Below are 25,790 nucleotides of genomic sequence, written 5' to 3'. Positions count from 1 at the left end.
GGTGGGATTCTGAATTTTAAGGTTTTAATTTGTGTTTTTGTTGTGATCATATATGGATCCATTAATAATGATAAAAGGAAAAGGTGATGTTATATTAATGCCATTAATGGTTCTATTTTGTAGAGCTCTGTTAACACTTAAACGTTTGGTTATTCTTGCCTTTATTCATTCAACAAGCATTTCTTTAGCACTTTAAACCTACCAAAGATAATCAGAAATTTGTTAGACTAGAAAAAGTCATAAAGATTAATAAATATGGTAATTACTGTTTTATTCCAAGAAGCACATTTTTCTTAATTTTTAATATTTCTGAAATTTTAACATGTTGCCTCATTGATGGTATCTTTCAGTATAATTGGCAGCATTTTTTCCTTAAGGGTACATAAAATAGCAGATGTTTTACAATTGATGTCTTAGATTTGTTGACTATAGTACATTTGAGAGCTCAAGGCAAGGGTCACGTTATTCATTTTATCATTTCCCTAAACCCAGTTCAGATTTCACTCAATATGTTTTATTTATTTATTTATTTCACTGAATACAGTTTATGCTAAACAGTAAGGAAACATTTTCCTCAAAATCTTAGATTGAGGCTTTAAGTCTTTGGGTTCCACTAGAATTTTTTTTGAAAAAATCAGTGTATAAAATATTATGGCAAATATATAGTCACCATTCTTCCTTTCACTGAATAGCTTATACCTTACTGATATTTTAATTTCTTTTTTATATTTCATTACTTTCTTTCAGTAGTTACAGTGTATCTTATTAGGAATTCTTGAGTTGAATTTTCATTTTTGATATGGAGATGTTTGGAATGTGCTTGACTGACTAGGATCTGGTTTTACATAGCTGATATAATGCATCCAGTTTTTAGTTATCCTTCATTGTAAGATGGCTAATTGTAATCCATGAATGATCTCCTAATCATTTATGAGGTTTTTTAATGAGAGATACTAATATGTAGCAAAGAGTCATACTGGTTTTCATTTTAAAGCTTTATGTTTCTTCTTTAGAAGAGATATCAATAAATACTGAAAGGACCAAAAAATAAAAAAAGGCAACCATAGGGGGGGAAATATATATATATATATGTATATGTATATGTATATATATGTGTTTGTGTATATATGTATATATGAGAATTGAAAGGCCTAAATAATCTGCCAGCTGGGTAATTGACATCTGAGCAATAAAAAGTTGGCTGTGATTTCATGCATTACTATGGAGCATTGTTTAGATTTAACTTTTGTTCCCTACTGATTGAATTAAAATTTGAGGTGAAATGCTGTGTAACTCATTTCTAAACTCTTGGTAGTTCAATCATCTCTCATTGTGAACTCATTTCTCATTGTGAGATTCAAACATGATAAAACAATAATGAGAAGTTAAAAAGCAGGGTTAGAAAAAAGTGTGTATTTTAAACCGACAGCCTTCTAAACGGGAGAAAAGCAATTATGAGAGTTTAAAGAATCAATAGAAATTGATGTTTTATACCAAAGAAAACTCAAGACCTTGAGTCCTGTGCTCCCTGTGGTTACTATACAAATAAAAAGAAATCAATAGACCCCAAAACATAAGCTATTAAAGATTTACTTCCAGCAACTACTTTTGATACACAAGGCACTGGTTAGTATTTGGATTCAGAAAATGTATGTCATTAAGCATAGGAAATTATATTTTTAACTTAAAATGATAATTTTTCTTTTTAACCTCCAGATCTTTTATCTCTTACTTTTTGAAATAAAAATGAATGATAGGTATGAATTTAAAATGAACCCTTTGTGTGGTTTGTAGCTAAAGAAAAAAACTTAAGGTCCCTGCCATTAAAAATAGTGGAGTATTAAAAATTATTGATAGCTTCCATGTAACTGTGTTTGACAAATCTATTTCCAGGGTAACCTCTTAACTCTAACAGTAGGAGATCTAATCATAGAGTTTTGAAATGAGTATGGAACTTAACTGAGCCAGTGAAGACAATAGTTAGGAGCAGTATGAGAGGGGCTGGGATTGTAACTCAGTGGTAGAGCACTTGTCTAGAGTGTGTGAAGCACTGGGTTCGATTCTCAGCACTACATATTTACAAATAAAGTAAAGGTCCATTGACAATTAAAAATATATTAAAAAAACAGTATGAGAAATTTCAAATTGAAACTCAGTTTGGAGTATTAATGAATGTATTACATGACTGAAATCATTAGAGTTTATGTATTTCATGTGGGGGTAACAATTAGAATTGATGTTCTTGTAGAAACAAAGTGATTTCTGTGTCCAACTATTTTAGTTCCCTACTTTTCTCTTAATGATATGTGTTCAACCAACAATGTTCACTTAACTGGAAACATCTAAGGCATACCCAGATTTGTGAAACCCACTAATGATCTTGCAGGGAAGCACAACAAATTTTCTAAATGCCAAAGTTATTGCTGAAATATTGTTTGCTAATGGTTATTAACTATAAGGGGCCAGGTATATGCAGTTCATAGCTGGTTGTCATACATACTACCACTTCTTTCTCTTATTCAGAAAATCAAATCTGAATTCAAGTGGATGAAAGTGATATTTGGGGACAACTTTGAACTGATTCTGAGTCATTAAAATTCATTTATAAACTTGTGTTCTACGTAATTAATAACATTGTTTGACATGCTTACAGTTTGATTTTTGTTATACTACTATGTTAGGTTAATGCTTGATTTCTTGGTTTTGTTATAATAGTTTCTATGATGAATAATCCTGTTTGACAGATTTTTTTCTTGACAATTTGTGTAAAGGATGTCTTTTACTCTATAGAATGTAGATTATTGTTCTTGTATTTATATAGAGAGAATGGGAGATAAAGTGGAGAGATAATCTGAAACAGTTTATCACAACTCTTTTTTCATGCTGAGACAACTTTCTTTTACCTCTTTGAATTTCAAGCGTCTTCACTAAAAACTACCAACAACAAAAATCCCCAGGCTTTCCAAACCAAGAACACAACTTTTGTGGAAAGACCAAGGAGCCAAGATGAACAAAGGAACAGTCTTGACTTTAAGTAAAAGATTAAAATACCTTTACAGAGAAAATAATAGAAATACTGAAACTAAGGACATGATTCTCTTCTATCCCTGGACTGTTACTTCCTATCAATGAAGCTGTTCCTCCTCTTGGTTTCATTTCATTAGTCAGAAATTTCTTAAAATCATAGACTTTTAAAGCAAGGAAGAACTTCATAGGTCATCTATGTATGACTTCATGTTTACATTTCTAGAAGGTTATTTTTTGTAACCCTGTAAATGTATTTTATCTTTGGATCCTTACTACTTGGCACAGAACTTTGAAGGTATTTTATAGATATTTAATTTGTTAAATTAGCTTAAAGAACCTATTCTTCATTAATGTTAGAAAGTTAAATACCATTGATAAAACCTGATAGTTCCTAATTTGGCAATTAAATATAATCAGTGATTTTTGTTTTCTTGACCTTTTTTCTCTAACCAGATTTGCATCTGCTGGTGATGATGGAATTGTAGTCATTTGGAATGCCCAGGTTTGTATTGATTATGTATGAATCATGTAATAAATATATGACAATATAGTTGCATATTCACATATAAATATTACATTGGGTATATTTGCATATCATTGTCATTTGAGACTAGTTAATACTTGAAAAGGGCTGCCTCAATTTCATTTAAAACAGGGTGAATATTTCATAATAAAGAGGGCAAGTTTTAAGATTTTTTTTCATGAAATAAATGCTATTTTATAATAATAAAAGTTTTAATCTTTTTAAAATTAATTTATTTTTCATTTGTCCTTTTTAGTTTTACATTATAGTAAAATGTATTTTGGCATATTATATATACATGGAATATGACTTATTCTAACTAGGATCCCATTCTTGTGGTTGTACATGATGCGGAGTTACCCTGTTTGTGTATTCAAATACAAGGCTAGGAAAGTTATGTCTGATTAATTCTGCTGCTGTTATTCTCCTCCCTGTTCCTTCCCTTCATTTCCTTTTGTCTAATTCAATGGACTTCTATTCTTCCCATCCATCCCCTCTGTTGTTGTGGGTTATCATCCACATATCAGAGAGAATATTTAACCTTTGTTTTTTAGGGACTAGCTTATTTCACTTAGCATGATATTCTCCAGCTCCATCCATTTACCAGCAAATGCCATAATTTCATTTTTAATGGCTGATAATATTTCATTGTGTTTATATACCACATTTTCTTTATCCATTCATCTGTTGAAAGTCATCTAGGTTGGTTCCATAGCTTGGCTATTGTGCATTGAGCTGCTGTAAACATTGGTGAGGCGGTGTTACTGTAATATGCTTATTTTAAATTTTTTGGATATAGACCAAGGAGGGAGATAACTGGGTCAAATGGTGGTTCCATTCCAAATTTTCTAAGGAATCTCTATACTGCTTTCCATAGTGGTTGTACCAATTTGCATTCCCACCTGCAATATGAGAGTACCTTTCTCTTCACATCCTCACCAACATTTACTTGTATTCTTGATAATTGCCTTTCTGACTAGAGTTAGACCAGAGACCCTGTGCTTACTAGAAGAAAAAGTAGGCCCAGCCCTACATCATGCTGGCTTAGGAACTGACTTCTTCAAGAAGACTATTAAAGCACAAGAAGTACAATCGAGAATCAATAAAAAGGATGGTATCAAACTAAAAAGCTTCTCTACTGCAAAGGAAACAATCAAGAATGTGAACAGAGAGAATATAGAATGGGGATACAATCTTTGCCACCTGCACCTCAGATACAGCATTAACCCCTCCAGGTTATACAGAACATTCAAAAAACTTAACACCAAAAAAACAAATAACCCAATCAGTAAATGGGCAAAGGAACTGAACAAGCACTTCATAGGAGAAGAAATACAAATGGTCAAAAAACATATGAAAAAATGTTTAACATCTCTTGAAATTAGAGAAATGCAAATTAAAACTACACTGAGATTCCATCTCACTTCTATCAGAAAGGCAATTATAAAAAAGTTTTATTTAATCTTGTTGAACAAAATTTAGATCATCAACAACTACATACTAACTTCCAGAATGAATTAAGTATTGATTTTGGTGAGAGGCATAGATTTTCTTTCAGCATTGCATGAGAGCATAATATAGCATTCTTCTCATGTTTGACTTTAATAGAACAAAACATATTTAAAGAGCATGCTTTTTAAATTATCTCTAGGTTGCTCTTTAAATCATCTCTAGGTTGTATTAAAAACTATGTAAATACTAATTACATTGTATTTAAGTAATAAGGACAAGAAAAAAGGGTTATACATGTTCATTGCTCAGACACAATTTTAAAAAATATTTTCAATCCAAAATATTTTTTGGGTGTGTGCACTAATTTCTCCATTTTTTTATTTGGGGAATTCATGAATACAGAACCGGTGGATACAGAGGGCCTATTGTACTTTCACCACATTCAGGAAATCCTGCAACCTTGGAAAGATTTGCAATTTATGTTACATTCACATTTTATTTTTGTGTGTTTACTTCTTGGGTAATCAGTGGTAGACTAGTGGAAGTAGACATTGAATGGGTGGGGATAGATGTTGGTATTAAATGGAGTGGAGTAAGTGGTTGGTCAGTTAGGGCACACACACACACACACACACACACACACACACACATTATTTCCACAACTTAACAACTGTAGAGAGTTAGTTAGATAACAAATACATGAATAATGAACAACTTCTTATTGTTTTTCTGCTGATTAAATTGCTTATTGTTTTTGCTTAGTTGACATAATTCATAAAGCCATAGGAAAGGATATTCCTTTAAATTCTCTATAAAATATGCTATGATTGGCATTTTCCATTAGAAAATCATTAAAATTATTTATGGCTGTTCTTTCAGCACTTGTTTAAATTCTATTAAATTATTTAACTCAAGTTATGTCTTTTTTTTTTTTTTTACTGTGATATATTTATTTATTCATTTATTTATTTTTGTGTTGCTGGGGATTGAACCTGGGGCCATGTGCATGCTAGGCAAGCGCTCTACCACTGAGTCACATCCTCAGCCCTAAAATTTTGTCTTGAATAAGTAATTTTAAACAGAATATATGTGTATTTTATTCATGGTGAGTCTTTTGTTGTTGTTGTTGTTGATGGACCTTTATTTTACTTATTTATATGTGGTACTGAGAATTGAACCCAGTGCCTCACACATGCTATATGCAAGTGCTCTACCACTGAGCTACAGCCCTAGCCCTCTTCATGGTGATTCTTAATTTCATTTAAGATTATTTAAATTGTGAAAGATGAGCCTATTGACATCTTTTTTTTTTTTTTTTTTTTTTTATATTTCAGACAGGAGAAAAGCTTTTGGAACTCAGTGGGCACACTCAAAAGATAACAGCTATTATTACATTTCCTTCCTTGGAATCTTGTGAAGAAAAAAATCAACTCATCTTGACAGCCTCTGCTGATCGAACAGTTATTATATCCTTAAATCTAGAAGAAAGTGAAATAGCCACCCACAGTGGCCTAAGGGGCAACTACATGCATTATCAGTCTTTAGACTCCAGGGGCCTGTCTGTGCAATCTTGTAGCAAAAATGATTTTATTCTAGTCTTCATAAGACACTTCTTAAAAGTATTAGGCATCTGAAAAGTATTAGACTAGGAATAGCAGGTTAAAGCTTGTATTGGTAGAAACCCCATGACTAAAGCTGTTCTTTCCAGAGTTACTGCTGTATCAAGTTGTGTAAAATGGAAGAAATGGGAGAATGTGGGCTTAAAAATGTTTTTTTTTAAATTATCTCATTTTGCTTTTCAATTTAGGGAAACAAAGATGAGTTGAACTGCAGAATAATTCACATTTCCCCCTTTTGATTTATATAAAAAGAAATGTAATGACCCTAACCCATGAGAACCTTTGGAGTTTCTGCGTCTACAGAAAAGTGAATTACCATCTGCTCAGTATTAACATTCAGTGTTTAAAAACAAATTTTAAAAGATAAAGTTACTTTCCTTTCCTCATAATTTTAGGCAAAAATTTAGATGTAACTGCAGTGATAAAATTTTATTAAGTGCTTTTGTGTCCTATGTGTTGTAAGTCTTTCCATTGAATCCTTGAAATAGCCCTTTGAAAGCTATTTTTAGCTATTCTCATTGACAGATGAGAAAGTAGAGGCATAGAGATCTTAAATAACTTCCCCAAAGCACAGAGCCAGTGTAGGGTAGAACTGATGAGCAGTCTGGCTGCAAAGTCAGAACTCTGTGACACTGTCTTTATAAAATATTTTCTATAAACAAGTTCAGCCCTTTAATATCTACATGAGGAATTGAATCTGTGAAATTCATAGCCAAGTGCTAGTGATAACTATAGTCTTTCATTACTCTTTTTTTTTTAAGGTGTCAGATTGACTTTAAAAAGTTTATGATTATCTGAAGTTCTATTTAAACAGTTTCAAGAATTAGTGACACTATTTCATAGTCTTCTATAGAACTAAGACAGACTAATAACACACGTTAAAGGAATTCTTCAACTGAAGTGTTTTCCAAACAGATTGCCTATAGGTGAGAAAAATTGCAAGAAAAGGTTTAAGAAAAGGTTTAAATGACTATAGACCATATGTGTGTGTGTGTGTGTGTGTGTGTGTGTGTGTGTATGAGCACACGTGTCTGTGTGATTATATATGACATAGGCAAGGACAAAAAATTTGCTCAGATGTCTAGCCAGAGCTGCTTTAATACTACTGCTGCATTGAGGCAAACGTTATTTTATGGAATAAAACTCCTGTATTTTTTCTTTTTCAGTATCCGTATAAGCTGCAAAAATAGAATTTAAAATACTTTCTCTTCATTAGACTGTTCCTAAGATACTGTAATAGTACTTCAAGGTGATCACTAAAATTAGTATCACAATACAAAGGAAAGTAACTTGGACAGTATCACTATAAATTTTACCTATAAATTATAATATAGAGTCATTCCCTTTGCTGAATGCCTTTTCTTTAAAAAAAAAAAAAATCCATGCTTCTTAGCTGACAGTTCCTTTTACCAAATAAATTCTAAATTTTCTCTGCTTGGGCCTTCACTATTAATTAACTCCCTTAATTAAATGCTAAAGGTAGATTTTTATATTTTTTGTTAATAGCCTTAAGAGCTCAAGTTACTCAGTATTGCACATTCAAATATCAGATGGTGAGATAAATGAAAAGACTGTGAGACCGTATTACAATTGTTTAATTTAAGGCCTGAAAACATTACGTATTTTTATGTGCTGGCAGTTTGTTTAGTGTGGTATGTACACACATGTATATCTAAATATCTTTTTATGACTATAAATCAAATTCTTGTAATAATTAGCCACATTTAAAGACTGAAATATAAAAAAAGTCTTTGGACAAAATAAGATTAGTTGTGAAATTAATTTCAATTTTTAAATATATAGTATATATGTATGAAAGTCAGATATGATGTAAGATGTATTACCAAAGGAAATACTATAAAAATTTGAAAATTATCTTAACTTCTTAAGTCAAACTAATCCTGAGTATTTTATAGGAGGCCCTCTAATTATTATTATTTTTTAGAGGTCCTCTAATTATTTTAAATATGTATACAGGTAACAGTAGTACATTGTTAGTGTCTTCTTAGTAGTAAATTATGCTATCCACATTGCAGGGAACTTTCAGGAAATAGCAATTAATAGATGTGAAGGTTTTTAGTATAAATTCTTTATGTTCATGTTTATTAGATTATGGCAGACCATTTTGGTGAATAAACTTTAAATAATTTCAGTATTTAATGCATGTAAAGATTCAGTACATCAGGCCCACTCATTCCATTTGCAAATAGTTTGGTAGTAAAATTTGCCTCAAGCTTATTTTAGATCATTCATAAGCCTGCTCTGCTAAGTTGATAACTTACTACATGAATTAATTTTTGTGGTAGTATAAGTATTAAATATTTTATGTTTTATTTAAAGATCTTCTAACTGAATGTTTAATGTTTGTGATTTCATTCTAATTAGAAAAAGTTATCTCATAATTAAGATTTTTAAAATTCTACTTAGAAGTTGTTTCTTAACATAAATTTAGGTATGGGATTGTGATACTGGCAGACAAGTTCAGAGAGTATCATGTTTCCAGTCTACTGTAAAGGTAAAAATCTTAAGTAAGAGTTTTTAAAGTTAATCCGTTTTTTGTCTCAGAAAAAAAAATGATTAAATAGAGTACATAAAATTACTTTGGGAGATTTAAAAAATTATTTCTTCCACATACACCTGCAGTCATTTGATTCTAAGACTAGATTTTTGTGATCGTATGTATTGATTCTAATTTTCAAATGGAAATTAGAGTAGAGGCTAATTGTTACTGCAGGATAAGGAAAAAAAAAAGGTAGAACCTAGCATATTTTTAGTAGGTAATCCTAGGAAGAGACACTACTTACAGGATGACTAACAATAACTAGTGAGTTTTTTAATACTTTGAACTAAAAATATGGAGTTATTTGTCCCTTGACTTCTGCCTTTTAAAAACAATTTTTTTAAAATTGAAGATGGACACAACACCTTTATTTTATTTATTTATTTTTATTTGGTGCTGAGGATTGAACCCAGTGCCTCACATGTGCTAGGCAAGCACTCTACCATTGAGCCCCAACCCTAGCCCTGACTTCTGCTGCCTTTAAGGTCATAAATACATGTTAATTAGTTTTAAAACTGAAAATATTATATAATTAATTGACTTCCACTGTTAGGTTCATTAATTTTACAAACATTAGTTATTGCTGCTTATATGACAGGAACTCTGCTACATGTTGGAGAAACAAACATGGATAAGACTTGGTTACTTGTGATTCATACAGAAGAAATTACCCTAAATGTTCTAAGAAAGTAACACTGCTTTTTAACTTTAGCCAGTTTGGGAAAAGATACTGTAAAAGGAGTTGTTTCTTCATTTGCTTTAAAGATAGCTGAGCTTCAGGTTGGAGTTAACATTTTTTTTATTTTTAATATGAAAAGACTTATTTTCCTAAAAGACAACATCTCTGGTAGCCACCTCATGGCACTGTGCTGTTAGAGTAACAGTAAAGATATAAAGATTCTGGGGAAGGAAGTACTGTGTCCTCTATGCTCATATTTAATTTAACAATGAACTTTCTCTGAAGAAGTCATTAAAATATTGACTTGATCAAAATCTCTATATGATCTGAAAAGATGTTACTTTTATATTCCTTAAAAATAATTCCCTACTATCTGAAAAACCACAGTCATTAGGGTTCAAATGAAAATACCTGAGCTGAAGGAATAAAGGAGAAAAAAAAATTAGTGTCTTTGGGGGAAGTTCCTTTTGAGAATTATTTCATGAACTAGTCATAGGAACTAGTCAATAATAAAGTATATTTCAGTATGGTAAAAATACCTTCTAAAGGGATTTTATTGGAATGTTAGCTAGATAAATGTATTTGTTTACTCTGACTGTGATCCTGCTTTACATAAAAAAATTGTTAAAAAGTAATGTGTTCACTTTAGTTTATTGAATCAGTTGTTCTTAAAGAGATAATTTAAGAAATTCATATTCATAACATGAGAAATGCTGTTATTTATCTTTTGAACTAGTAAATTTTTCTTTTAAGGGTAAGTGTTAGCAAGGAGACAGTGAAATTGACATTTTTATTGCTTTTTGAGAGAACAAATTCATAAGCTCTTCCTGGAAGGTGGTTTGGCTTTACTAATGAATAAAAAAAATTATGTGCATACACACACACACATATGCACACACATTAAAATGGCATTTCAGGAACTGGGGTTGTGGCTCAGTGGTAGAGCACTTTCCTAGCATGTGTGAGGCACTGGACTGGATCCTCAGCACCACATAAAAATATAAATAAAGTTATTGTGTCCACCTACAACTAAAAACATTTTTTATATGTCATTTCAGAAGAATATTGAGTTTGTAATATGCTAATGATAATGTTATGTAACAAAAGCAATATATTATCCTCCATATTAGCAAACCAAATCTAGTAACATATAAAAAAAGATTATGCACCAAGATCAAGGCAGATTTATCCCATTAATATGAGCTTAATTATACATAAGAACATCAGTCAATGAAATACATCATAGTAAGAATACAGGGTAAAAATCACATGATCATCTCAATAGATGCAAAAAAAGTATTCAGTAAACACCAGTGCTCTCTAATGATAAAAATACTCTGTGAACTAGGATCATGTCAAGGACAAAAGACTGAATACTCTTCCTCCCAAGATCAGGAACAAAATAAGAATGCCTACTCTGAGCATTTCTGTTTGGTATAGTACTTGAAGTTCTGACCAAGGCAATTAGCAATAAAAAAGAAATAAATGACATCCATTTGGAAAGAAAGGTATGAAACTGTATATTTATAAATGATATGATCTTGTATATAGAAAATCCCAAATTCACAATAAAACTGTTAGGGCTAATAAATTAATTTAGCAAGGTTTCAGGATACACAATCAATATACAAAAGTTAATTGATTTGTTATATACTAGTATTTAACACCCTAAAAATTATAGTAATCCAAAAAAATAAAACACGTAGGAATAAATTTAAAGATGTTAAGATTTGTACATTAAAAATTTCAAAATGTTGTTGAAAGAAACTAAAGAAGATCTAAATAACTGAAGAGAACATCCCATGTTCATGGATCAGAGTTAATATCATTAAGATGACAACACTACTCATTGATCTACAGATGGAACAAAATCATTATCAAAATTATAGCTGACTTTTTTTAATTTAAGAAAAAAGAAAAAATAATAGAATAGCTAAAACAGTCCTGAAAAGGAAGAACAAAGTTGTGAGACTCTCACTTCCCCATTTAAAAACTTAAATAACAATATAGTAATCATGTCATAATGATAGACATACAGATCAAAGGAATAGAATCGAGAGTCCAGAAATAAAATCTCACATAGATAGACAATATATGTAACTTTTGACATGGTGCCAACACCCTTCAATAAAAGAAAGACAAGACTTCAAAAATGATGCTGAGCCAGGTGCCATAGTCTCAGCTACTCTGCAAGCTGAGGAGGATCATTTGAGTCCAGAAGTTTGAGACCAGCCTGGGCAACTTAAGGAGACTCCTGTCTCAAAAAAAAGGCTGAGGCAACAGGAAATCCACTTACAAAATAATGAAATTGAATAAATTTCATTTACTAAAAAAGATGAATTGAATTGGACCTCATCAAAATTAAGTTTTTGTACTTCAAAGGAACACCACTGAGGAAGTGAAAAAATAATCCATGAATGTAAAAAGTATTTGCAAATCCAGTGTACTCATATCCAGAATATGCAAAGAATTCTCAACAATTAAAAGATAAATAGACCAATTAAAAATAGACAAAGGATTTGAAACAAATTTCTCTAAATGAAACAAGTAACCAGTAAACTCATGAAAAGATGTTCAACATCATTAGTCTTTAGAGAAATGCAAGTCAAAAACCACATTGATAATCTCAGCAACTCCAGAGACTGGGATGGTTAAGATTGAATGTTTGAGACCAGCCTCAGTAACTTAGACCCTATGTAAAACAAACAGACAGACAAACAAACAAACAAAAAAACCAGCAACAAACCCCACATATACATACAATGAAAGGGGATTTCATACATACCAGAATTACTCACATCTAAAAAGACCAAACAAGAGTTAAGAATGTGAAAAAACTGTAACTTTCATTCATTGCTGGTGGGATTGTAAAATGGTACCATCACCTTGGATAAAAGTTTAGCAGTTCATCAAAATATTAAACAGAATTATTTGACCCAGCTGTCCTCCTAGATATATTCCCAAGAGAAATAAAAAAAAGTGTCCACATAAAAATGTACACGAATGTTCAGAGCAGTATTATTTATAATAGACAAAAGAGGGAAACAACCTACATGTTCAGTAACCAGTGAATGGATAAATAAAATGGTGCATATCCATACAGAGGAATATTATTAGGTAGTAAAATGAATAAAGTACTGATATTAAAATAGAGATCAGACAGCATAGGACCTCTTGAAATAGAAACTGCATTGATTACTTTCAACTCTTTTTTTTCCATCAGTTTTAAAAACAGCCTTACTCTCAACCTGGCCAAGATCATCAGAACCTCCTTCTTTTCTTTTAATTGTTTCTCGCTCTTGTCCTTGTTCTCACTCCCAGTCAGTGGGTGACAAGAGGACTATTAACAGGCCCTTTAGGGTGCCATTAGAGGTAAAGGTCAGTCTTTGAAAAACTAACTGTCCTGAGCCTATGAAACAATTATTGGGAAGAATTAGGAGATAACTAATTTAAAATCTAAAAACTAAGGTTGCGTTTTCTGTTTTATTTAAAAAGGAGTTTAAACGTTGTGTGTTTTCTATTACTGAGTAGGAAATTACCTCACAATTTAGTGGCTTAAAGCAATAAACCTTTATTATCTGGTAGTTTTTGTGGTCAGGAACAGAGAACATCTTAGCTCAATGGTTCTGGCTCAGGATCTGAACTTGTGGGCATAATTTAAAACCACTGAACAATAAACTGCTTGAGTTTCTAAAGTGATAGACATTTCAAATCAATTTTGCAGTGTTTGACCGTTCTTAAGAGACTAGATATTTGGCTCTCTGGTGGGAATGACTTATGTGTGTGGAACCGAAAATTAGATCTCCTGTGTAAGACCAGCCACCTTTCTGATACAGGTAAACAAAATATAATGCTAAATCGTGATTGACAAATCTTCAAAGAGACTTTATGAACACAAAGGTCTTTATGGGGGATTTGGGTTTTGCTTTGTTTTGTTTTAGTTCCAAAGATTACAAGTAGCCGAATTCAGTTAGTATTTTCACTTCACAAATAATCTAATGAACATTTTAAAAACAGAACGTTTTCTGCATTTAGAATTCTTCTCATACTCCCATGTCCCTGCTCTTACCTCCCACTATACTTTTACTTCCTTCTCCTCTAGCACTACCTCACATATGGGAAGATACAAAACAGAGGTAAAAAAGATCATGTGGAGGAGAAATTAGGCCAGAAATACTTTTCAGATCACAATAGTGCTCCTAGACTCGATGGATGGGAAGGATAAACAAATGAGTAAAATATTTTCCAGATTTACCTATATACTATTAATTACATCTATATGTTACATGTCACATTGGAAAATTAACTTTAATACATAGATTTTTGCCAGTATATATGCTGGTTCTAATACATCAACTTTATAATTCTTTCCAACAAAAGTAATAATTGTAACATTTCTCACAGAAGTTGTGGTTAGCTTCAAATCATTTCATGATTCAATTATGAAAAGATATTCAGAAATCTATATTTAAGGCTGGGTATGGTGGGTTTGTCTAGAGGATCACTTGGGCCAGTCTTGGCAACATAGTGAGACCCTGTTTCTTAAAACAATAAACAGATAAACAAATCCTACAGAAAACTCTATATGAAATATGGTAAAGTATAATATCTGATTATTTCAATAGTCTAAGGAATTTTGTAAATGTATTAATTGACCATAAGCATGCTATGAAGGCTACTACTTAGCTATTAATTATTGGCTAACTCTGACTAGCCAAATTCAGTTTTTCCTATATTTTCATTCAAAAAGTATGCTTCTAACATGCAGTGCTGCAGTAATAGACAGCAGCTGGGTATCCTCTAATTCACTTCAGTCTGAGGACAGTGTCAAATCCCACAGGTTAAAGGCTCAGTCCCCAAGACTGCCCCATTCCCATTTGCAATGGGGTGGGGCAGTTTTCATTCATAACTGTTTTTTGACCCACTGGCTATAAATCAGGATTCCCACAACCCCCTTCTTGGATTCAGTTAATTACTAGAGCAGCTCTTAGAACTCAGGGAGGGTACTACAAAGGATGCAGATGAAGAGCTACATGAGGCAAGGCAGGAGGGAAGGGATATGGAGCTCCTGTGTCCAAGAGTGCCAACCTCCATAACCCCTATGTGTCGAGCTACATGGAATCTCTGAACCCTGTCCTTTTGTTTTTGTGGAAACTTCATTACATAAGCATGGTTGATTAAATCACTGGCCACTGGTGACCCACTTCACCTTCAGTCCCTATCTTCTCCCTGGAGGTAGGGAGATGGAGCTGAAAGCCCTAATCCTCAATCCTACCTTGGTCTTTCTGGTAACTAGTCCTCATCCTGAAGTGACCTAGTGGCTGCCAGTCATCTCATTAGCATATAAAACCCACTATAGCTTTGAAGATTCAAAGTATTTTAGAAGTCAGGTGACAGGAAACAGGATGAAGATCAAATATGTATTTCACAATTTCCTGATTGCTCATTTAGTGCCAGGGAACATGCTCAGGTTTAAGTACATTGAGGAAAATCACCAATTTTATCTCATTTGAATTAGCCACCTTGTAAAATGTGTGATAGAGATTATCATAAGGAGGTTGGAATGGCTGAATGTACAGCTTTACCACAACAGTAAAAGTTTTCAAAGAGCTTGTCCTACCCTTAATAAGTCAGTGTCTTCCAGAGGGCTTAGAATCTTCCTTATAACAATCATTTTCCATTTGTAAACATGTATATAAATGTGTATGTGGCAAGTTTTGTGTACTTGTTGTTACCATCTCCTGATAGGAAATTATTGACGTAAAACTGAGAATGTTTTTGTTGGAATCCATAAAAAATGATTTGACTTTTATATATTTCTGAAGGTATCAGTGCTTTGGTAGAAATACCTAAGAACTGTGTCATAGCAGCAGTTGGCAAAGAACTGAGTGAGTATGATTTTTTCTTTTATTTCTTTTTTTATTTATATACATGTGTGTGCATATGTGTATATGTGTATGTATTTTAAAGTAGACTAGTATATATGTGCTGGTAAGACAAAGTAGTTTTTATTTCAGAGATATTTGCCGAGCCTTGGCTTCCTGGGATTGTTGAAAGTGATACAGAAAATGAAACATTTTCAAGATGTTGGTCAGGTTTCTTGTCAGTATTTTAGATTATTATTGACTCTGTTAGTTTTAACGATACATTGCTGCTTTTTCTGAAATCCCAATCTCAGTGTTATTTGGTAGTATTTCACTTAAAGCAGCATTTTCACACAACTTTGATAGATGTTGGAAAGAGTTCTCTTTTCTATTGACTAAAAGACCTTTTCTTGACAACCACAGTTTGAACATGAATGGCTATCAGAATATAATAACCTTGCTAGAGATTTATAAGTTGGTGAGATATTGTCAGAAATACAAAAGAAGAAGAAAAAAATGTGGTATGACCTGTTTTCCAGAGAGGAATATGAGAAAGAAGAGAGACTTGGGTAATTACCTCTACTTGGAACGGATATGAGACCTATCTCCTTCTCAGATATTAGGCATCCTAATCTTTGAGATCGACAACACTTGCACCCATGGCTTATCATAGCACTTAATTCACTGATGCTAAGTTTGTGTAAGAATCTCATTCTTGATATGGACTGAGCATTTCAGGGCAGCACCTGTACCTTATTCACATTTGATAGCTAAAGCTCCTAGTACATAGTAGAAGTTTAGTTAAGTCTTTGTTGATAGAATCACTTTACTTGATTTGATTTTGCATTTTCTGTATTAATTAAAATTAGTATTTATACTAGTTTAAATAAAACTATTTGTTAAAGTCAGATAATGAAATAAAAGGGGTGGATTCAAGCTAAAAAGCTTTTTCTCAGCAAAGGAAACAATCAATAATGTGAAAAGAGAGCCTACAGAGTGGGAGAAAATCTTTTCCACACACACTTCAGATAGAGCACTAATCTCCAAAAATTTATAAAGAACTCACAAAACTTCACACCAAAAATACAAAGAACCCAGTCAACAAATGGGCTAACGACCTGGGCAGACACTTCACAGGAGAAGATATACAGGCAATCAACAAATATATGAAAAAGTGTTCATCATCTCTAGTAATTATAAAAATGCAAATCCACCCTAAGATTTCATCTCACCCCTATTAGAATGGCTATTATCAAGAACATAAGCAATAATAGGTATTGGCATGGTTGTGGGGGAAAAGGCACACTCATACATTCCTGCTGGAGTTGCAAATTGGTGCAGCCATTCTGGAAAGCAGTATGGAGATTCCTCAGAAAACTTGGAATGGACCCACCATTTGACCCAGTTATCCCATACTCCTCGATTTATACCCACAGGACTTAAAATCGGCATACTACAGTGATGTGTGATGTGTGATGTGTGATGGAGATTATCATAAGGAGGTTGGAATGGCTGAATATACAGCTTTACCACAACAGTAAAAGTTTTCAAAGAGCTTGTCCTACCCTTAATAGTCAGTGTCTTCCAGAGGTCTCAGAATCTTACAACAATGATTTTCCATTTGTAAACATGTATATAAATGTATTACCAGCTCAATTCACAATAGCTAAACTATGGAACTGACCTAGATGCCCTTCAGTAGATGAATGGATAAAGAAACTGTGGTATATATACCCAGCAGAATAGTATTCAGCCCATATGGAAGAATAAAATTATGGCATTTTCAGGTAAATAGATGGATTTGGAGAATAACATGCTAAGTGAAATAAACCAATCCTAAAAAACAAAAGGCCGAATGTTTTCTTTGATGAGTGAATGATGATAAATAATGGGGTGGGGGAAGGGGGGCCCTACAGGGGTAAGAGAAGAATGGAGGAACTTTGGATTAGGTAGAGGGAAATGAGGGATTGTGTAGAAGGGGGTAGGAGGAGGAAAGATAGTGGAATGAGACAGACATCATTTCACTATGTTCATGTATGATTACATGAATGGTGTGAATATATATCGTGCACAACCACAGAAACGAAAAGTTGTATTGTCCCCCCAAAAAAGAGAGATATGAATGCATTGTTAAGTTTCTTCCTGTCAAATCCCTGTGGGTTATGGAAATTTGAGAAATGGTTGAAGGCAAGTTTTTTTTTAAAATCTCTATTAATGACTATTTAAGAATTTTCATCACAGTTTATTTTGTAATCTTAAAACAAAAAATAGTCTATATTCCAATACTTGAACTTTTGTTTTCAAAGGAAATTTAATATCAATGATTGTTATTTTATTTGAAGAAAATTTTGAAAATGCAAAAAACAGGGCAGACAAAGCACTTTGGGTAAATATTAAAGCACAGTGCCCTGCCAAAAAAAAAAGTATATGCATATATATATCTATATACACACATACATACTTATTGGTCATTTGATTTCTTCTTTTGAGAAGTGAGTATTAAGGTCCTTTACCTATTTTTAATTGTATTACTTGGGGTTTGTTGTTAAGTTTTTAGTTCCTTGTTATCTTGTAGATTTTAATACTTTGTGAGATAAATAATTGGAAAATTAAAAAAAAATAAATACATATAAGGGAATTAAGGCCTAAAAAAAAAAGTCAGAGGAGTCAGGCAAAACATTGAACATCCACTGTAGCCAAAAGAACTGTTTGATATACAAAAATTATAAGGCTTATTCTCAGAGAATTTATAATACGATATTGTGTGCCTAGGTATCAAGAAAAGTTGTGTTTTTGGTTTTTTGTCACTGAGTTAAAGTTAAGCATGAATTGTAGCCTAGTTCATAGCAATGCTTACTGGCCTGGGAATGTGAGTAGAGAAAGCTGGTAATAGGAGTTGTTTGAAGGGTGTGGGCCATTCACCAGCCAGGTAAAGAGTAGGATGGGACAGCTGGGCAAGAGCTGAAGCCCTAGAGAGAGTGGGGACTTCTGTGTTTGCTGGTTGGTTTGGAAGAGTCAATAAAGGAAGCAAGTTCTAAGGAAACCCTGACTTGGGTTTTGAGTAGATCATTTCAAACCTCTCAAGCATTTGAAAGAGATCGGTTAAATTAGTATAAATAAGGCTATCTTTGGAGATGGATTTTCTAATATGGTAGGTATTTTTCACTTCATGAAATGCTTGCATTTTTTAAAATTTTTTTAATTTTAAAATTTGTTCTAATCGGTTATGTATGACAGAATGCATTTTGACACATTGTACACAAATGGAGCATAACTTCTCATTCCTCTAGCTGTACATGGTACACTGTCACACCAGTAGTGTAATCATACATGTATATACAGTAATAATATCTGTCACATTCTATTGTCCTTCCCATCCCCTCCCCTCTGCACAATCCAAAGTTCCTTCATTCTTCCCTACCCTCTCAACACCTTATGGATCAGCACCCACCTATCAGAGAAAACATTTTTGGCCTTTGGTTTTTTGGGTGGGCTTATATCACTTAGCACGATATTCTCTAGTTCCATCCATTTACCTAAAAATGCCATAATTTCATTCTTCTTTAAGGCTGAGTAATATTCCACTGTGTATATGTATCACATTTTCTTTATCCATTCATCTGTTGAAGGGCCTAGGTTGGTTCCATAGTTTAGCTATTGTGACTTGAGCTGCTACAAATATTGATGTGTACATCACTGTAGTATACTGATTTTAAGTCCTTTGGGTATAAACCAAGGAGTGGGACAGCTGGGTCAAATGGTGGTTCCATTCCAAGTTCTCTAAGGAATCTCCATACTATTTTCCATAATGATTGTACCAATTTGCAGTCCCACCAGAAATGAATGAGTGTACCTTTCCCTATGTCCTCGCCAACACTTATTATTGCTTGTATTCTTGATAATTGCCATTCTGACTGGAATGAGATGAGATCTTAGTTTTGGTTTGTTTTTCTCTAATTACTAGAGATGATGAACATTTTTCATATGTTTGTTGATCAATTGTATTTCTTCTGTGAAGTGTCTGTTCAGTTCCTTGGCCCATTGACTGATTGGGTTATTCGTTTTTCGGTGTTAAGTTTTTTGAGTTCTTTACATATCCTGGAGATTAGTGCTCTATCTGAGGTGGGTGTGGCAAAGATTTTCTCCCATTCTGCAGGCTCTGTCTTCATGTTATTGTTTCCTTTGCTGAGAAGATGCCTTTTAGTTTGAATTCATCCCATTTATTGATTCTTAATTTTACTTCTTGAACTTTAGGAGTCTTGTTCAGGAAGTCAGGTTCTAGCCTGACATGGTGAAGATTTGGGCCTACTTTTTCTTCTGTTAGGCGCAGGGTCTCTGTTCCAGTGCCTAAGTCTTTGATCCACTTTGAGTTGATTTTTTTTGTGCAGAGTGAGAGATAGAGGTTTAATTTCATTTTGTTACATGTGACTTTCCATTTTTCCAAGCACCATTTGTTGAATAGGCTATTTTTTCTCCAATGTACATTTTTGGCACCTTTGTCTAGTATGAGATAACTGTATTTATGTGGATTTGTCTCTGTGTCTTCTTTTTTGTATCATTGGTCTACCCGTCTAAGAAATGCTTGCTTTTTGAGTAGAAAATGGTACTTCATCTTTTTTGAACATTTTAATAGAACAATATCTGTTTTTGTTTTTTTTTTTTTTTTTTCCGTTTAGTAATTTTCAGGTTAGTAGCACCCACAGAAGGATCACTGGAATGGGAAATTATTGAAGTTAAGCGCCTCCTTGACCACCAGGATAATATTCTCTCATTGGTTAATGTCAATGGTAAGCTCATTATGCACATTTATATTATGTACAATTTTGTACTTGTTAACCTATTCTGAACTTCAGTGTTTTGTTCCAGGATTCTTAAATAACTGTTATTAAAGTAATAGATTATTAGGGATTATAGTTCTTTTTTACTCTAAGCTTATGCCAGTGGAGCTGAACAAGATGTCTCAAATGTTGTCAGGTCTAAGAGTTAGGCATAAGGAAAATAGAGTCAGGCAGCAACAACAACATAGAGGAAAGCATAATTATCTCAAATGCCACTCGGTAGCTGTGAGATGATCATCATAACGTATGATGACTAGTGCTCCTAGCATTGCAGCATTCTTGGCAAATGGTTTTGGCCAGTTCTTCTTTCATAGAGAAGATTGGAAGTAGCTGACCATATTGTACAATATCACTAGCAAGTTATATATTTAAAATGGAATGCACACAATTTAAGCCAATTGCAGTCATGATTGAAGAATCTCAGAGATTAAGAGGTCAGCAGAAAATGAGTCATGTCTGCCCTTCCTATAGTTATGAATTTTGACTTGCCAGATATCCTATTTGGCTCCATATATGATGTTAGTATCTATGAGCTGAAGCTGACACCACATGGTAGGACAGGCTCACAAACCACAGATCTTGGTATTTAGCTAGTTCACTTGCAAATAAGTGACTGATTATGTCATCAGAATTCTACTGGGTGATGTGTGTATGAATCATGTGAGAGAATTCTTCTGGTAGAGACTGCAAGTGGGTCCTGTAAGTCTCCTGTGGATATGAGATAGTAGAAGGGGACTAGACCCCAGCCTCATATTGATCTGAAGCCTGGACTGGCTCAATATTTTGTGAACAATATTTTGTGTAAACATGAGATCAGGGGAAAGAAGGGCACCAAGAGTACCAAGGTAGTCTCTCTTTGTGTGCCATTCAGTTACATTTTCAGGTACATTAGTGAGATTGTCCCTTCCAGCTCCAAAATCTTTCACCCAATAGCCATCTTGTAAAACTCAGCTGTATGTTTTCCTAAGACCCAAATTGTCTACAGGGATAGAAATAAGAATGATCAGTAGTGCACCTTTCATTGTCTCTGGGAACTTTTTCTCTAGTCATGGATAGTAGCCCAAAAGACCTTTTGAAGCCTCCCTGATAACACTGAACCATAAGCCCCAGAGCTGCTGAGAAAAGCCTGGCAATGTTCTGGCCTGTTATGCTGGTCATGTCTAATTGTCTTGTTTTAGTGTTGAAGTAGTGATTCCATTGAACCAGTATGGTTCCTTAAACGAAGATGATGGGATGTTCCTGAGATAGCCTTAACTTCATGGTCTTTCTATAGTTGTGTGTGGTATGCAAAGAGGCTTATACCTTTTTTTTTATTTATTTTTCCTGGTAGTCCTGGGAATTGCTAGGCAAAAATGTTCTACCACTAGCTATGTCCCCAGCCCAAGGCTTATAACATTCTAAGAAAGCTCTTTCAAGTTATTTCTTTGCCAGATTCTTAAAGGAAGGAAAATGGAAAGCTAATGCAAAAAAAAAAAAAAAAAAATTGTTAACAAAAGTTACCAAAAACCTGTGGTACTTTCTGCTTTATAAACTCCATGACTATAAAATTACACTGCAGATGATAAATAAGGCAAAAAGAATATTTAGCAATCATATGTGGCCAGGAAGTTTGGTAATGTTTGAAAAGGATTGCTAACCATCTGATCTTGTGCATGGGCATGTCAGTGATGTTGCAGATTTTGGTGATCCTGAAATAATTATGTTGTTCAATTTCCTCCTCCAATTTCTGTCCTGCTTCTTTGTCCTCACCTACAAACACTGAAAGATGTGGCCAGTTACTAGGTTTCTACCTCAAGGAGTTGGGGGAGTACACGTTCAGTGAGGTAGACCCAGGACAACTTTAGAATGGTATACTGGAACTCCCACAAATGTGAATAATATATATACCAGGAGATTTGCATGCCCAGGAAGAGATTTCCTTTAAGACAGACAAACAAGATGACCTTGCAATACCTTCTGGCCAAAGACTCTGAGTGCTTCTCCATTTCATTCCTTTTCTTGCTTTGTACTGACAGAATGGTCTGGTGATCACTAAGCATTGGTATTAGCAAGGTATGGATAGACAGATGCCAGGTCAGATTTTCATACTAAGTATCTTGATACTTAAAGGATGAAAGTCCACCCACTAATATTACACCATTGAGACTGCTTGGTGTGAAACATTTTGGGTGACTTGTATAGGAATATAAATAATTTACACAGTCATAGACTATGTGCCGATTCAGATGAATGCCAGAATTTTGTTTTTGGTGAAAAATTCCAGGTGGTCATTAATACTGTGTTTCTGTTGCATAGGGGAATCACAGGTACTTGGAGGATTAAGTCAGCAGACAGCTGCATGACCTCAGTGAGTTAGCTCTGTGTTATGACTAAGATGCAGAACCAAAGTCAGGAGACATCTATACTGTCAGTTCTCTGGTTCTTTTACAATTTGAGTGAAATTGAAAAGAGGAAGATAAAGGATGAAAGAGAAGGTCATAGAAAGATTTGTACTGCTTTAACTTTTTTTGTTTCTGTCTTGAGATGAAAATTGAACTTAATTTTCACACAAAAAACTCTATAATCTGTTAATAAAGTTACCTATTATGGCCTTGGAAACAAGACAAAATGTTTACATGTATGATTTCTGGTAATTTTTATATCTAAGAGACATCTGGTTATTAGAGATTTCCGTCTTTCTGGTTTACTGGATAAATGGAATAATTAAATCACAAGTACTCATCTGTGCCTTCTTAAATCACATGTCACTGGATGTTTTAATACTATTGATGTGGAATAATAATAGGGGCTCAAAATAATACCAGAGACTCGAAAGTAACGTTTTATATCTTTTTAAAATGGCTAGACATGTATTATTTCACTTGATATTTACAATCTTTCTCATTAAATGCATGAGAAATCTAAGATAAAGAAAGGTTAATGATTTCCTAAAGAATGCCTGACTAATAATAGGCAAAGCCAAAGTTAGACTAAACTTTGGTTTCCAGACTCAGTGTATTGTTCTGTTCTGTCTTACATCAAAAATGTAAAGAATCAAAGCAAATTACATTTTTAAAGGTAATTTTAAGTATAGCAGTTTTACATTTTCTAATAAATGTATAGTGTGTAAAGTGTCTTGACCCCTTGATTTCATTTTATTTAAACATATTAAAAACTTATTATTATACCAGTTAGACAATCATAGAAGAAAATAGTGAGAAGCACTTAAAAAAAAAAAGAATTAAAATTAAAATCATCTCATCATTCAGTATTAAACACCAGTCCACATCCTTCTAGGTGTTTCTAGGTGTTTTTCTGGGCATAAATATATGTGTGTGTATTATATTTATATGATATATATATAATATGCTGTTTTGTAACAGTATCTCATGAATATATTTCCTTGCCAGTGTGAAAACATACTTTTAAAACTTAATTTTCAATAACAGCATTACTATTTCATTTTGTGGATGTCTGATATATTTGATCTCCAATCAGATGTTTAAGTTGACTTCAGATTTTTAAGACTGTATCTAGCAACCTTGTATATGGCTTTAATACATTTCCCTCAATGTAAATTCCTAGAAATGTGGAATTGATGGCTTGCATTGTTTATGGTTTTGACATACATTACCAAATTAATCTTTGAAAAGATTATTTCAGATTTACACCAATATGTACTACAGCATTAGCAGTATATGAACATGCTGATTTCCTATGATTTTGCCAATATTGGGCATTTTTCTGTCTTATAATAAGGAATTTATTAATTTCAATTTATAAATCTATTAACTTTTCCAGTTTGCAAGTCAATAAGTGGTTTCTTGTTGCATTTAGATTTCTTTGATTACTAAAGGAGTTTAAAATTTTTCATACATATTTACTGATCACTTGTTTTCCTGTTTCCTTCCTTTACACGTTTTTCTGCTGGGGTATCTATCATGTTCTTAGTGATTTCTGAGAACTCCTTGTGTATCAAATATAGTAAGCCTATTCTGACATGTAAGTTTCAGATTTTCTCCAGCTTTTGCCATCCAAGTGTTCATTTTTTTTCCTCTTATCAAGAAGATATTTACTTAGATCTCCTCCCCCCATTCCCACCCTTCTTCCTTTAGAGCCCTTTACCACTCCATATTCATAAAACTATTCATCTTAATTTTCTTCAATCCTTCAAGTTCCTGTAATATTTAATCTATTCAAAACTTATTTTGGTATACATTCCAAGGTAAGATTCTTTTATTTTTATTCCCAAACTTGACTAAACATTCCAGTGTGTAATATAATCATTATCACATACTAAGTAATTAAACTTAAGTCAATTTGGTCTTTTTATTCTATTTTAGTAACCTTTCTGTTTGGCTTGTCTAGGTATCTCACTGTTCATATTATTGTGGTTTTATAGACTGTTATTACTAAGTATTCTATTAATTTTTACCTTTAGCCTAGAGAAAATGATTAATAATTAGGTATATGTGAACTTTGCCTAGATAAGAGTTTTGTCACAGGCTCCCATGTTGGAGAGCTGATCATCTGGGATGTCCTTGACTGGACCATGCAGGCTTATGAACGCAACTTCTGGGACCCATCTCCACAACTGGACACCCAGCAAGAAATAAAACTCTGTCAAAAACAAAATGACATTTCTATTCATCATTTCACATGTGATGAAGAGGTAAAAAAAAAAAAAATTCTGTACTTTATCTATAAACTTTTTTAATAAGCCCAATTTCTGATTTTTAAATTTTAGTCTCATAATGAACATAAAAATATCATTCCCTATGGTTTCAATTTGTACCCTTCAAATGGTCTAATATTTTACAAGGATTGTACCACTTACATTAAAAAAACATTTTTAAATCTTTGCTCCTAATATTCAGGCAAAGAAGTCATTAGATGACTACAGATTTAGAAACCCTATTAAAATTTTGTGTTGGAGTAAATAATCCCATAGGATTTGAGGTTAATGCTTAAAATTGTTTTCAGGACACTAAAAATCCTTTTGAAGATTCTGGTACATTTCCTAGAGGGGTAAAAAAGTAAAAATTAAAAATTCTAGCAATGTTTCTTTTAGTTTGCTGACATCTGGGCAAGGTAATTGAGTAATTGCTGCTGTCCGTACATTACACCTTGATGTTCTTGAAGCACTTGTGCTATAAAAGATTAGTACCAGTGGATTTCTGAATCTTAGCTCTGTCTGATCTGACAAAAATAAACAAACACTTGTCTGTGGTGACCCATGCTGTAATTCC

At 33.1% G+C, this 25,790-nt stretch overlaps 1 protein-coding gene across 2 annotated transcripts in view; it reads left to right on the top strand.

Moving 5' to 3' along the window:
• Positions 1–25,790, top strand: part of Wdr41 (WD repeat domain 41) — a 44,939-nt gene that overhangs the window by 11,827 nt on the left and 7,322 nt on the right. For both annotated transcript variants that reach the window (XM_047556863.1, XM_047556862.1), the window contains exons 3-9: positions 3,481–3,529; positions 6,337–6,468; positions 9,074–9,136; positions 13,585–13,696; positions 15,686–15,748; positions 20,401–20,511; positions 25,029–25,213. In XM_047556863.1, the coding sequence (XP_047412819.1) occupies positions 3,481–3,529; positions 6,337–6,468; positions 9,074–9,136; positions 13,585–13,696; positions 15,686–15,748; positions 20,401–20,511; positions 25,029–25,213 (715 nt within the window). The remainder of the gene's footprint in view (positions 1–3,480; positions 3,530–6,336; positions 6,469–9,073; positions 9,137–13,584; positions 13,697–15,685; positions 15,749–20,400; positions 20,512–25,028; positions 25,214–25,790) is intronic.

This window comes from Sciurus carolinensis, chromosome 6 (genome assembly GCF_902686445.1).
Source record: "Sciurus carolinensis chromosome 6, mSciCar1.2, whole genome shotgun sequence".
In the NCBI taxonomy this organism is placed as follows: Eukaryota; Metazoa; Chordata; class Mammalia; order Rodentia; family Sciuridae; genus Sciurus; species Sciurus carolinensis.
Note: the sequence above shows the minus strand (reverse complement) of the source record. Positions and strands in the feature narration are given on the sequence as shown.